At 45.8% G+C, this 14298-nt stretch overlaps 1 protein-coding gene across 3 annotated transcripts in view; it reads left to right on the top strand.

Moving 5' to 3' along the window:
• GALK2 (galactokinase 2) overlaps positions 1-14298 on the top strand; it is a 135212-nt gene that overhangs the window by 61468 nt on the left and 59446 nt on the right. For all 3 annotated transcript variants that reach the window (XM_084775509.1, XM_084775510.1, XM_084775508.1), the window contains exons 6-7: positions 5979-6077; positions 8105-8257. In XM_084775509.1, coding sequence (XP_084631635.1) covers positions 5979-6077; positions 8105-8257 — 252 coding nt within the window. The remainder of the gene's footprint in view (positions 1-5978; positions 6078-8104; positions 8258-14298) is intronic.

The following is a 14298-nucleotide window of genomic DNA, read 5'->3' as shown; positions in this document are numbered from 1 at the left end:
GTCTTAGAAAACGTGAATAAAGAACAACTTATTTCACCAGTACTATTTGAGAAAGTGTCATGAGTGGGGGAGGGGGAGGAGCTCTAGGAACTGAGCTCTGATTGCCCTTGGGCCTGAAAGTGGCTTCTTTAAGGAGGCACCCCCCCTCAAAGAAGTGATCTCCCTTCCTCTGCCCCCAACACTCCTGACCGTCTTCTTCATGGAAGTGGGGTACATACTTGTGCCTTCCTGTAGGTGAGCCTCCTCCTGAGGAGCCTTCTCAGCAGACTGCAGTGTTAAGACGGGTGCAGCACTCATAGGGAGGGCAGATGGAAGCCGTCTAGCACTCCAGAGGTCTGCAGCTAAGACCAGTGTTTCAGGCTCCACAATCCAAGTGTCTTCTCCAAAAGGAGCGAGAAAAGCAAATGCCACAAGAGATTGTGTGGGGGTTCCTGAAGTGCACAGGTATGAGAAAAGAGGAAAATGTGGCGGGGCATAGTGTAAGACCCAATAGGTTCAAGCTTTGCTGGCTTTGCTGGAGAGTTCTCAGGCCGGATGGGCTCCTTGGTGTAAAGAAATTGGGCAAGTTCAGATGCCCACTGTGGTCGAAACAAGAGCTTGCCCTTTACCGCACTGAACTGATTCCTGAGTTCGTTCAGACTTTCCTGTGGGTTTGTCTCCAGCATGCGCATCCCCCGCCCCCACCCCTGCCCCAGCCATACATGCTGTTAACTGGCTTTTTGCCAGCTTCTTAATTTTGCGAAGTCTATCAAAGTCATACACAATTTCAGAAGCTAGAAGCACCAATTCAGTGTCTTTGTGAATTGCCCTGGCTGATTCAGTTCTTGGAAGATGCGCGATGATTTCATTTCCAGCATCTTAAGGGATGGAAAGCACCTTGGCAGACCCCACGTGACCCTGAGTCACCCAGGATGATTGGGATTCTTCTCGTCCCTCCAGGGACGACCCCTTGAGCTCAGGTTGTAGCTTCTGGCTTGGGCTATGGGCTTGACTAGTTTGGTTTACTGTCTGACTTCCGCGAATGTTTCCCTTAAGTCAGATTTGGGTTTCCTTTGGCCTTTGTTTCTAGTTTCTTTGTATCTCTTAGTCATCTGGGTCATTCCTTTTTCCCCCTCTTACTACTTGGGGCTCAGAGCTAGGGCTGCCGAGAAAGGCAGCAAGCGCATGGGCCTGCTGTTGACTTTTAGGCAGGCGTGTTTTGTTTGTTGGGTTCCACAGGTGGACAGAGATGGTTTGAATGGAGCCCCACTTCTCGGTTCACTTGGGGTTCGTTCCTCTTTATTGCTGAGTCAGCCCTTCTGGAGACTTTAGTCTTTAGCACTCCATCTTTCCATGCTTATCTTTAAAACATCCTGTATTTGACTTCAGCTTGAACTAATTTCTTCTGTAAATCAAATGATTCTTTACTAATTCGTGAAAATAACAACATCAACACTTGTCAACACTTGTCTGCTGTGTTAGAGCACTGCTGCTCTTGCTTGCCCCGTCTCAAGTCTTAGGCTTATCACAGTAATCCTGTGGCCTGGAAGGCATTGTCTTTCTCTTTAATGTGGATGGGAGGTGATTATAGCATGGTAATTAAGAATAGAGATGATAGAGTTAGATAGTTAAACTTGCCTTTTTATCTTTAATAACTTCCAGTATACTGTTACTCAACAAATGACTCAGTCTCCTTGTCTGCAAAATGGAGAAGCATCTGCTTTATGGGATTCTGAGAAGTAATTCAGGCAAAGCCACTGGAGCAGTACGTAGCACGTAGCAAGTACTCAATAAATCTTGTTACTAATACTGTCGTTATTGCTAGTAGCAGATGGGAAATGGAAACTGGAAGAAGTGATGCATCTTACGTAAGATCACACAGCCAGTTGGAAGGAGTTCTGGCTCTGGCTCAGGCCACACTTAGGAGGCTTCTGGTACTGGACTCTTCCCACTGTACTTTCCTCATGTACCTAAGGTTCTGTGAGGTCAGCCTCATTTATTGTTCAACTGGCTCCTTCATTTTCTTTGTTTGTCCCTACTCAGAACTGTTGAGTATCATCTGTCCAGTTAGAATTTGTCAACTATTGCAGAAGCAAGTGCTGGAATGGCCCCTTCTCTGTGGGTAGGCCTTCCTTGATGCAAAACTGTCACTCTGAATTCTACACACACACACACACACACATACACACAAACACGTAGGTAGAAAGATAGAAGATGGCTATCTAAGGCTCTTAAAGTATGCTATTTTATATCTTAATAGTTATAAAATGTTCTTTAATATGTGTGTGTGTGTGTGTGTGTGTGTGTGTGTGTGTGTGTGTGTAGGTCATAGAAATACTCTTAGGAGTCTGTCTGCTTTTTCCACTCTGTAGGTCCCAGAGACTAAATTCAAGTAATCAAGCTTGGTGACAAATGCTCTTATTAGTGACCCATCTTGGCAGCCCACTTGAAAAGCTTTATAAACAAGTAATTAATATTTCTCAGTGCTCTAAAATCTTCCCTTATAAGAAGGAGAATATTAAAACTTTGGTGGCCTCATTTGTCTTTTCACATCCCCCTACACCAGGCTGAACAAGGGTTACATTAGCCCTGTTTGGGGGAAGCCGCTGAAGTGTGAAGGGAATCTGGACATCAGAATAGATGGATGAAGCCTAGATCCAGGCCTCTCCACATCTAGTATGAGTTCCTGCATCTCACTGGCCTCACTGCCACGGGTAGGCGAAGGTTCGCAGTTGGTTCTTCACATTCTCCGCACACGGCTTTCACTCAATGACGGTTGTACTGCTGCCTTGAGGAGCCAACTTTAAACTTTGACCCAAGGTCACGGCCAGACTCTTATTTGCTCACAGATTGCTGTACGCAGTGCTTCGTCTGGCCATGTTGTTTCTCTGCATTTTAAGCTCACGTGTTTTGACCTTTTGGTCAGTAATTTATTTTTAATGTGTCTATTACGGACAGACCATTGGCTGTCATGTGCAATGCCCTTGATGCCAAAATTCAAGGTTTACCTCATGTCACAAGGCAAAGTTCATGTTAGTGAAGCCACATAAGCAACGACACTTGCTGAAGCTGTCAGATGGCGTCTGGGTAGCTCTTCTCAGGGAGGGAAGCAGCAGCAGTTCATTGGGTTTTTAGGACATTGACAGGGAGGAAGCACCACAGCTGGTCTCCCACAGCCTGAGAGTGTTTGGGGGTAAAGAGATATAGTGGAAACATGATACAATTATGGACCAGTAATAAGCATGCTGATGCAGCCCAGACTACAAAGCGGGCTGTGGTGTATTAGTCAGTGTTCTTCAGAGTAACAGAACTTACAGAATGAATCTCTGTGTCTCTATGTCTGTCTATCTGTCTGTCTGTCTATCTATCTATCAGATTTATTGGAATGATTTACAGGCTGCAGTCCAGCTAATCCAACAGTGTCTAGCTATGAACAGACAGTCCAAGAATGCAGTAGTTGCTCAGTCCTACAGGGCTAGATGTCTTAGCTGGTCTTCTATACGTGCTGAAATCCCAAAGAAGTGGCCCCAGTGCCAGTGAAGGAATGGATGTGCTAGCAACGTGAGGGCAAGCAGGCAAAGAGCAAGAGTTTCCTTCTTCCGTGTTCTCAAACAGGCTGCCAGCAGAGGGGGTGGCCCAGATCGAAGGTGTGTCTTCCCACCTAAGGTCTGGACCTCAAAGGTCCAGAGTAGCAGTGGATTCACCTACTTCAAACCAAGCAAAAGTAATCTTTCACAGGTGTGCACTTCCTTTTGGATTGTAGTTTATTCCAGATGTAGTCAAGTTGACAGCCATGTGGAAATAGCCATCACAGAGCTACATGGACTGCCATAGCATGCTGGAGAGAGATGAGTAAATCTACGTAAAGCATAACTCAATTTTTAGAGGAATTGTAATTCAAAGCATGGCTGTTCTGGCAAGAGATCACATCCAGCGGCCTTCTAGGCCTGTGTGATCCTGCTGGAATACAGACATGCCTTTAATCCTAGGAGACAGAAGCAAGCAGATTTCTGAGTTCAAGGCCAGTCTGGTATAGAACAAGTTTCAGGTAAAGAAAAGCTTAGGTCCAGGCACGGTGGTACATGCCTTTAATCCCAGCACTCCAAAGACAGAGGCATGCAGATCTCTGGAGTCTAGTCAGTTCTGTTGAGGCAGTTCAGTTGAGTCACTGAGTTGGTGAGGCAGAGCAATGGAGTTGAGTCCATGGCAGTTTAGTTTGTGGAATTCAGAGGCAGTTTTATCAGAAGCGTCTTACAGAGAGAGGTTGAAGAGAGAACAAGCTAGACGCAGGTGAAGACAGAATAAGCCAGAGAATGAGAAGGAGCCAGCACATTAGAACAGATTGATATGGCTGGTTTGAGGCCAGAGAGAGAAGCCAGATTGAATCAGTCAGCTTGGAGAAGAGTTTGAACTGGAACAGCAGAGTTGAACCAGCCAGCCTGAGATCAGAAAGAACTAGAAAGGGTGAGGTCATTCAGCAGTAAGTCTCAGAGGCTGAAAACATTCTAAGCCTAGATTAGATTGTATGGAGGATAGAAGCTTCCAGCAGTGGGCCTAGGTTAGCAGAAGGAGGCAGTGAGCTTCCCAGACAACAATTACATATGGAGAGGAAAAATCCCTTTACAAAATTGTCATGTTAGAAATAGGGAGAACAGAGAGGAATTCTATGGCACATGTGAATTTGGGGATATTGAGTTGTTGAAAGGAGGATAGAAGGGTCCTGAGGAGAGGTGAGTGCTGGGTAGTCAGAAAGAACAGGATGTGTTTTGTGTTTCTGGATGGAAGGGAATAGTGGTGGGAAAACAGGCTGGATAGATGAGCAGAGAGCTAAGTCACTGAAGAACTCATGCACCATGTTGAGAGATGTAGGTAAGCAAGTGGGCAAGGGGTGCCTGTAGCACAGCAGTGTTTCTGCTGGATTATTCTGAACATATAATGAAACAAGTGAGAAATAAAGTCCTGAACTTCAGAAGGATGAACAACCAACCCAATAACAATGTGGGTAACTGAATGACACTGTCAGAGCTGCAGGGGCTGAGAGAAATGGGACACCAGAGTGGGCAGTGCACTTCAGGAAGCCTCCATGATGGCAGAAGATCTGAGTGGTCAGCTTGCTCATATATATGGCCAGTGATCTGGGTGTTGCATGGCAATAGGATTTATATAGGAGGCAGAAAGTAACGCCAGGTTGTATAGTTATGTATGAGATGGTCAAGAAGATACCTCTACTTGGAAAAGAATGGTTAAATAATCCAACTCCATGTTCAGCTTGGTTGCAAGTTTAGAAGGCTCTGGATGTAGGAAGCAACTAAGGAACCCTTAACATCTTCAGTATGGATCAGGACCGCAGCTCTTTATCCAGGTTCTTCTTCAGAGTTGTACCTAGAGTTAGATGCTCTGTCCTTGCACTTAACGGACAGGTCAGAGAGGCAGTGTTACTTTTGGCTTGGAGCGCTGGCCCTGCCTTGGCTTTGGAGGCACTAGAATCATTACTGTCACTGTCTGGAGACAAATGCAAATGAATTAGCGCCAGAGGAGAGAGGTGGTGTCGACAGAGAGATGAGGGATGCTGTGTGCATTGAAGAGTCTTTTAGGGATAGAAGAAAGCAGCATGCATGTTCTGTTCTCATTCTAGACCTACCATGGGGCTGTTACGTGATCTTGGTAAGTTTTCCTACCGGCTTCGATGGTAGGCCAGAAGTGCCGTGATGAGAACATTCTTCTACCCGCTTGTTGTGTAACTGACCAGAGCTGGTACTGGAATTCAAACCTACCTGACACATCTGGCATGAAAAATAGGTTACAACTGTTGAGATTTAGGTGGCAGAGTCAAGCGTAGGCAGCTGGTGATGACGAGTCCTGCTGTCACTGAGTTTCTGGGGCTGGCTGTCAGAATGCCTGATGTCTTGCCATCCTCAAATCCCCTGTGGCCTGCCATGGAGGTGCCCAATTGCTAATGACAACTATATCCAAGTACAAATGAATGTTTCCTTTCCCAGGTGGAACTGGCAGAAATCTGTGCCAAGAGTGAGCGTTACATAGGCACTGAAGGAGGAGGCATGGACCAGTCCATATCATTTCTTGCAGAAGAAGGAACTGTGAGTAGCATTGAGCCATCTGGAAATTTCGACTTGGGAAAATATCTCTAGAGGGGAAGGCTCTTAGCCCCCAGCATGCATGGTTATGGGAAGTCTGTTCTTTCAGGCTCTATTGTAGACCAGTGCCCAACTGGTTTGTAGCTCAGGGCTACCAGTAGTGAGTGTCCTCTATTTCATATTGGTTCCCCCTTCCTTCAGAATCCAGAATCACATTTCAAACTTATTTTTCTCATATGTCTTCTCCTTCTCCTTCTCCTACTCCTCCCCGTCTCCCTCCCCGTCCATATCTCATTGTTAAGATGAGATTTCTCAATTCCCTCTTGGGGACCTTCTTTCCTGACCTTGCATGAAGTCACTTCATCTTGTGGTGTTTCATAATCTCACGTTGGCTTTAAACCCGAATGTTAGTTCTCTTACCACATATATGCACGGCCCCTCTTTTTGTAAATTATCCTTTGGTGTCATTTTTCACTGTCAACATTTCTGGGGCTTTGGTGGTGGGAGGAGGAATGTGGATGGCAGGCCAGGAATAAATTCTTGGGTTCAATACCACTTCCTCTTGGCTATCAGCTCCTTCAGGCGAAGCGGAGGTTTGGGGCTTTGCCTGCAAACTGCCCATTTCCAAAATAGAAGCAGGCGTCTCCTTAAGATCTTTCTTAGCTTTGCGTCAGATTCCTTGAGGCTGGGCTGTTTTCCAGGAACACCTGGACCCTTCTGATTAAGAAAGATTATGTTTTGGTTGATTCTTCTAAGCCAAAGACATGAGGTATAAGGACATTTGTTTGAATGCTGAAATTATACTTTAGATGTTTTAGATGCAAACTGGCAAGCAGATGCAGTGATGGGAGTTCGGCTGTTAGTGTAAGTTAGGTGCAGGGTCTGGAGAGAGAGTCCTCCTTCTCTGGACTTGCAAAGTCCATCAGCACCAGACCTTCCTCCTCTGCCGCAGCCTCTCACTCTGAGCCAGAGGTCAGTGCACAAAGCTCCATCCACAGCAGTGTCATTTGTTGCCCTCTCCACAAAAACAGAAACTCTTCCTTCTTTTTGACATATTCAAGTGTTGGCATGATCTTCCCACACATTGTGTGAAGGTGTGTCCCTGTGTTTTCAATTATTAATTTGAGCCAGCTAGCAGGATATGTAAATGTTTGTTACCCCTTACCTGCCTTTGAAATAAAAAGGCAAGATGCCCTGGGGAAGACGACTTTCCTCCTGTAATCCCTAAAGCCAACTGAGTAAGGAACGTGGCTTTCTACATAACTAGAGCTGGCATCTTGGAGCTGAGCCAGGAAGAGCTCCCTGGAGACAGAGAGCAGAGGAGAGACAGGACAAAGCTGTAAACCAAGCAGTGGGAACCACATGGAAAGACAGTGATAGGGAAGTCGGGTTAGGTTAGAAGCTAGCTGAGAGACTGCCCAGGCAACAGCCAACAGCCTAAACTATATAAATGTCTTCATGTCTTAATTAAACCTCAGGCAGAATCCACAAAAGCCTGCAAATATTCAAGCATCATTTAAGACTCAGCATAGATTTCCTTTTTCTTTCTTTTTTTAAATAAATATTTTTTCTTTACTATTTTTATTATTTTTTATTTTTTATTTTTTACTTTTCAGAGCTGAGGACTGAGCCCAGGGCCTTGGCCTTGCTAGGCAAGTGCTCTGCCACAGAGCTAAATCCCCAACCCCCTAAATTTCCTTTTTCAAAGGCTACCCTAAGTTGTCTGATTAGGCCCTTCTATTAAGTGTGTGTATAAGAGCCTGAACTTCACAGTGCTACCACTGTAACACTTGCAATGTGGAAACGTAATTTTATGTCTTCTCGCAGCAACTGTGGGCTCCAGGAGGGCAGAAACGACCAGTGTTTCGTTCACTGTTGTGATGCCTGGCTATCAGTAAATGGTGTTTGCATGAATTCAGCGTTTTCAAAGAAGACTTTCTTAAAATAAAATAAAATAAATACATAAAAGCTTGAACATCTTCCTGACTTTTAATAGACTGTTGTCTTCTCTGCCACTTTTTTCCCAATAGGCCAAGTTAATAGAATTTAGTCCTCTGAGGGCAACTGATGTGAAGCTACCCAGTGGAGCAGTCTTTGTGATTGCCAACAGCTGCGTGGAGATGAACAAGGCGGCCACTTCCCATTTCAACGTCAGGGTGATGGAGTGTCGGCTGGCTGCGAAGGTATGGATGCTGTAAGCAAGTGAATCGTACAGCGTGCCTGTTTTTTTTCCTACTTATTTTTTATTGGTTCGTAGTTTTCCTTACACTTTAGAGCAACACTCTTGACTGCAGCCACAAGCATTCTAACTGCAAGTCTTTGGGTTCAGAGCAATCTGATTTCAAATAGATAAACTAACAGATGCGTCTTCTGCTCTCCAATAGCTCTTTAGAAACTGGATGAACTTTGTTGTAATATTTAAAAACATAAATGCCATGCAACATGTATGGTATAACATTTATTGTAGAAGTGGGGGGGGGGAGAAAAAAGGGGGTGAGGGGCACCCCAGAGAGACAGAGGGAAAGAAGCCAAGGAAAAGAGGGGGGTGGGGAGGGAGAGAGAGCGCAGATATTTGGCCTGTCTTTTATCCAGAGGTGATGATGTCAGGTTGCCAAGCAACCTAGAGGCAGGTTGTCTATATGCTAACATTCTTCCCTTTTTGTTTAATTAAAAAATGAAGAACAAGGAAGGGCTGGTGAGGCGGGAATGAAGGAATTGTGTTAGAAAATGGCTGCTGCCTGCTGACTTGGGGCGAAGACATCTTTGGGGGAAACCCTGAGAGAAGAGGGGTGGGAGAGCAGGCTGGCAAAGTCCTGCCACAGCTGGCTGTTTTGGTGCTGTCCAGGATCTGAGAACATCTGTGGCTGGGAGGGAAAGTGCAGGTCCGGCTTGACTCAGTCAGTCTGTGAGGGTGGACTGGAGCACCTGTGGGTACCTGCTTTGGCGCTGTCATGGATGTAGGAAACCCGGACCTGGCAAGATACTGGAACACACACACACACACACACACACACACACACACACACACACACACACACGGGCAGAAAACAAAGTTAAATAGGCTAGGGAGAAAATTCTCTTAGGTGTACATGTAAAACTTTTGGGAGAATGAAGAAGGGAAAAACTTGAGCATAGGGAACCTCCTTCCATTTACCTGATTTTTGGCAGTAATTAAAAAGTTCTGTTTTGAATTTGCTGTCTAAGAGATATTGAGGTCAAGTTTGGTTGCAGAGGCGTGTAAGCTTGGAAGCCCTTAATGCTGGCATAGGGATTTGAGATTCTCCAGAAGGCATCGTAGAGGGGAACCTGGAGAAATGGGCAAATGGACTGCCTCATGGGGAGGGTAGGAGTCAGTGACCCATCAAGGCATCCCAAGAACGAGGTTTGACCTGAGGAAATTGGTACAGTCTGTTCCAGAAGCTAGTCAGTGCAGGTCAGAGACCAAGGGCACAGCCTGAACAAATCCGGTCACCTAGTACTAGGGTTTCAAGCATGTGCAGGGGTGTGTGTTGGGGGGGGGAGCGTGCTGGTAAAATGAAAGCTCATGGGGGGGGGGTCCTAGATGAAGCGTTTAGATGTAGGTTGGAAAGAACGGCAGGAAGCATTTATGTCAAAAGGGAAGATTTACCCAATAGCTGCTGTTGGTTGCAAGAATGTAGCGATTGGGTAGCTAGAAAGTTGGGGGAGGGGAATCCAAAAGCCAGGGAAAAGGGGAAGGAATCCTACCCTCTGAAATAGGCAATCGATGGGAAACTTGGGCTGTTGATTGGCAGTACTTATCTGGATTTCCACTTGACTTGAGAGGGAGATTCGGGTGGATTTCCTGTAGCTTACAAGAAATTTAAAGCACTTTTATCTGTTTTGGATACCTTAAATCATCTTTTCAGACCCTCCAACTTTCATAACTTGCATTTACCAACCTTAAAAATGCTTTCTCAGACCCTCAAATACTTTTTAAGAAACTTTCCTTTTTAATTTAAACTTGTGCATCCTTATCTAATTAGATACAGGTGAAATTGCTGTGAGCTGTCACTGCCCTTTAGCTAAAGGAATGGTTTGCATCTGAGACCTTTATAGTAACAAGATAGACTGTATCTAAACCTGACAGTAGCAGCTCTAGGAGTGAGACATAAGGCCTGGTCCCTTGTATAGGAAGAGGCCCGAGAAGGCATCTGAAACCTCCCATGACAGAAGTTGGCAATGTGACCGTGCGACCTGGATACGAGGTTAAAACAGACCTGCAGCATTACCCTGGGCTGGGCGAGGTTGCTGAGTCTAGAAGCCATCTGTCCTCTGCCAGGCCAAGGAGCTTGAAGGCTGGAAGTGTCTGTGGCGTTGTGTGGTTGAGCCTCCATGGCTGAGCACAGAGGACAAGCCTGCACGGGAGCATTTTGACTTCCAGAGGCCAGTCTGGCAGCATGCAGGGACCAGTGTCCTCTCTTGGCTGCATTCAAAACCCTGGCAGAGTTGACTCAGCCTGGTCCCGGCAGGAGGGGCCGTTGCAGACCTCTGTTTCCTCTGAGGGAATGCCAATAGCCTCAGGGTAGTGGCCAATGCTTGGAGCATAGTTTTGTGCTATAGCTGAGCCTTTTGGGAAGGTGCCTCTAGGGCTTTAAAGACTTTAAAAGCCATTTTTACCAACTCCTGAATTGGGGCTCAGGGACCATCCTCAGCCCTTTAGCGAAGATGAGTCTTCCTAACAGGATGGGAATAAATACATACATGAATGATTCGGTCTCAAGCCTGACCCAGTGGTGTCCCAGAAGGCTCAGGGGGACAAGCTGATCAAAAAATATCATCACAAGATTTGCCAGGGACCAGGGCAGATGCCCAGGCGGCACAATTTCACCTGGTACCAGAATTTTTGGCACGTGAGAAAGTGGGAAAGAAAACAGTGCCAATAGAAGAAGAAAGCCTTACCCAGGGAAGGTGTCTGTATTAAGGTTACTGGTTGCTCTGGCCAGGAAAGGAAAAACCTACCAATTAATGGGTAAGTGTTGGATGGAGCAGCTGTTAGTGATCTGTGGAACAGAAGGCAAATTTGTTGTTGCAGGTGGCATGCATAGCAAGTTGAAGGTATTCCGGCCTGTCCTGGCAGACACTATCAGAAGAGCCCCACCATTTTTGGCACCAAAATGTTGTAATATTTTAAAATATAGATGCCATGCAACATACATGGTATAAGATTTATTGTAAAAGTGGGGAGGGGAGAAAGTGGGGACGGGGAGGGATGTCTCAGGGAGACAAAGGGGGAGAGAGGAGAGGGAGAGAGGAGAGAACAGATATTTGTCCTGTCTTTTATCTGGTGGTAGCAGGTAATATCATCAGGTTGCTAAGCAACGGAGAAGCAGGCTGCCTATACACCAACAAACTTCACAGCTGAGTCTTCTGAGGTGACACTGGGGAAGAGAGGACAGTGGCTATTTGTGACGTACGGGCCAGAATAAAAGCAGACACTTTTTAAAGATCCAATAGGTGTTGAGTTTGCTCCACTGTGGAGAAAGGTCACTGAGGAAATGAGAGCATCTGACCGTGGGCCGGGCGTGGTGGCGCACACCTGTAATCCCCAGCACTTGGGAGGCAGAGGCAGGCGGATCGCTCTGAGTTTGAGGACAGCCTGGTTTACAAAGCGAGCCCAGGACAGGCAAGGCTACACAGAAAAACCGTGTCTTAAAAAAAAAAAAAAAAAAAAGAGATCATCTGATCTTGTTTTCCCAACAAAGATCTTGGCAGCCTTGCCCCTTCCGTCCCATCAGACATTTTATTTTTGAATTGAGGCATTACCAATGGCTGACAATACAGACATGCTGGTATCCCCATGAGCACAGAAGGGAGAGTTCTTCATATGTCTGCTAGGAAAATACCCAGCGGGAGGGAGGTTCCACAGTGTAGAGCCTTTGGCGGTCAGGTTCTAATCTATTAAGGAAATATTTACTGAGTCACCACCAGACAGCAGACAGAGTTTTAGGACACAGGACCAGAAAGAATGGAGTTAAAATTCAGATGCATAAAGGACTGGGTAAGGAGCAATGTGATATGCTAAGTCAGGATAAAGACATGGCCCCTTACAGGGTACCCAGGTCAGCATGTGGCCAGGAACTTGCAGACAGCAGGCTGGACACCAGGGTATAGATTCGGGGCCAGGGTCTCCCCTGCACTTCCTTCTACTTTTCTTCTATTGTTCTCGTCCCTAAGCAGGTAAATTCCTGTGAACACCTTCTGTGTAGGCCATCTTGGCTGAGTTCCCAAAGTGTTGGTTCCTTGCTAGCGATCTCTATTTGGAAGAATTACAGCCCTCTCAAGTCAGCACTCCCACACTGAGCTCAGCCCCGCCCCCCCAAAGCCTTTTATTCTTCTGTCAGATTGGCGGGTAGCGACCCCAGCACTCTCTTCTGCACTGCTCCTAAATCTCTGTTTGTCATCTTCTCACTCATTCTTCAAACAATGCATTGATGGTTTAGAAACTTAAGCCTGAGCAAGCAGCCGCCTTGTTTGCCACTTCCCCAAAGTCTGCCATTGCTTTGGAATAAAGTGAAAAAGCCTTGCTGTACTAAACTAAGCTGAGAGGCCAGTAGTCAGGAAGCAGCTGTGAGGCAGGGGAGGACTTCACTCTTTCGACCATCACAGGAAAAATAGCTTATGGCGTACAGTGCAAGAAGGAAGTGATTCAGGCAGGGACACAGTACCACCGGCAGCACAGGTCTGTTGACTGAGGTGTGGGTTGGGGGCTGGGCTTCCTTCATGTAGGAGACTTGTTCGGTTAGGATGAGGGTCTTTGTGTGCACTTTCCTGGCCCCTAGTTCCTGCCATGAGAAGGAGGGCAGTACACGATGGCTGGGCACTTCATCTGCTGCCCATGTAATTTTTTGTTGTGCAATCTCTGCTATGCAAATAAGGGAAGCGCTGGCTGCTCACCGTTCAAGCCTGGTCCAAGGCTCTGGCCACAGGCCTTCCGGCTGAAGTTCTATGGTTTTAGGTTACAGCATTGCAAGACTGGCAGTTTGGGATTCCTGGACCACACTAGTGAAAATTTCTCTAATGGGAACCAGCCCCATGTTTTGATCTCTAATTATTAATTGTCCTCTCCCCACATGTCACTGTCACTGAAGGCCTAAGGGTAATGCATCTTACCTCAGCATCTCCCAGCATCCCCTGCAGCCACTACAGCACAGTTACCACTCTCATCTCGGGGGACTTCCCACATATCCAGGACAGTTTTTTTTTTCTTTTCCTTAGCTCTCTTTGAAATATTTCTAAATGGCCCTCAAAGAAGCCTTACTTGACCCCCTTATTTCTAAGCGACCCCTCTACAATTTGCAGCACATATATTTCTTAGGTATATAGAGGGATTCCTAGACTTGTAAAACGGTGTCAAGTGGAGAAAAACAATTGGGACCTAGTAGTCATTCCTTATTCGGTAGATGTTCATCCTGGCCTCATGTCAGCCAGTCAGGGACACAGAAGTTAAAAGATGGATGCAGTTCATGTCCCAGGTAAAACTGAGTGTGAAAGAAGAGGTAGACATTAAACAAACACTTGTTGTCCACTGCCTCTGGCTGTGTTCTCTTTTCTGCAAAGATCCCCAAGCCTCAGGAAAAGGGGTGTGATACAGATGTCCCTTTTAGAAATGAGTGTTCAAAAGTCTTTCCTCCTCTACCCTGCCATCAGTCCTGGGTTTCTATATTGACCACCACCTACTACTACTGTTATTCTGCTAAATGGGTGTAGTATTAAACTGACTCCTAATGACTTAGCATTGTAACCCTGAGTAATGTATTCCTCAACTCTCATCAGAATCTTCTAGTTGATTCCTGCTTTATAAGGTTGTGAAGTTGAGAGAGTACAGCTACAATAATTTAGGAAAATAAGTTTTTGTTTGTCTTTTTCTTCCTGGAAAATTTAGGGGTTGACCTTTTTTTTAAAAAATAAAGATTCAAATTTTTAAATTTGGAATCCACTCATTGAGATAATTGTTAAGATTATATAGGGCATTGTTTTAATAGTAAGCCTCATAGCATCTTATCCATACCCACGTGGCAGAAGCAATGTGTGCTCAATGACCACTTTCTGCTGGGATACACTTCCTCTTTGGGAGGTGGAAGACTCCAGTGTTTTCCTTGAGGGCTTACTCATTTGTTTTTTATCTTGAGGTTGATGAGTAAGTGTTGTTGTCCTAAGGAGACTCCAAACATATACAACATTATTTTCAGGGTTTCAGCACGGA

This window comes from Acomys minous, assembly GCF_964271855.1.
Source record: "Acomys minous genome assembly, chromosome: 3".
Taxonomy (NCBI): domain Eukaryota; kingdom Metazoa; phylum Chordata; class Mammalia; order Rodentia; family Muridae; genus Acomys; species Acomys minous.
The sequence above is the reverse complement of the archived record's forward strand: the minus strand, read 5'-3'. Positions and strand labels throughout refer to the sequence as shown.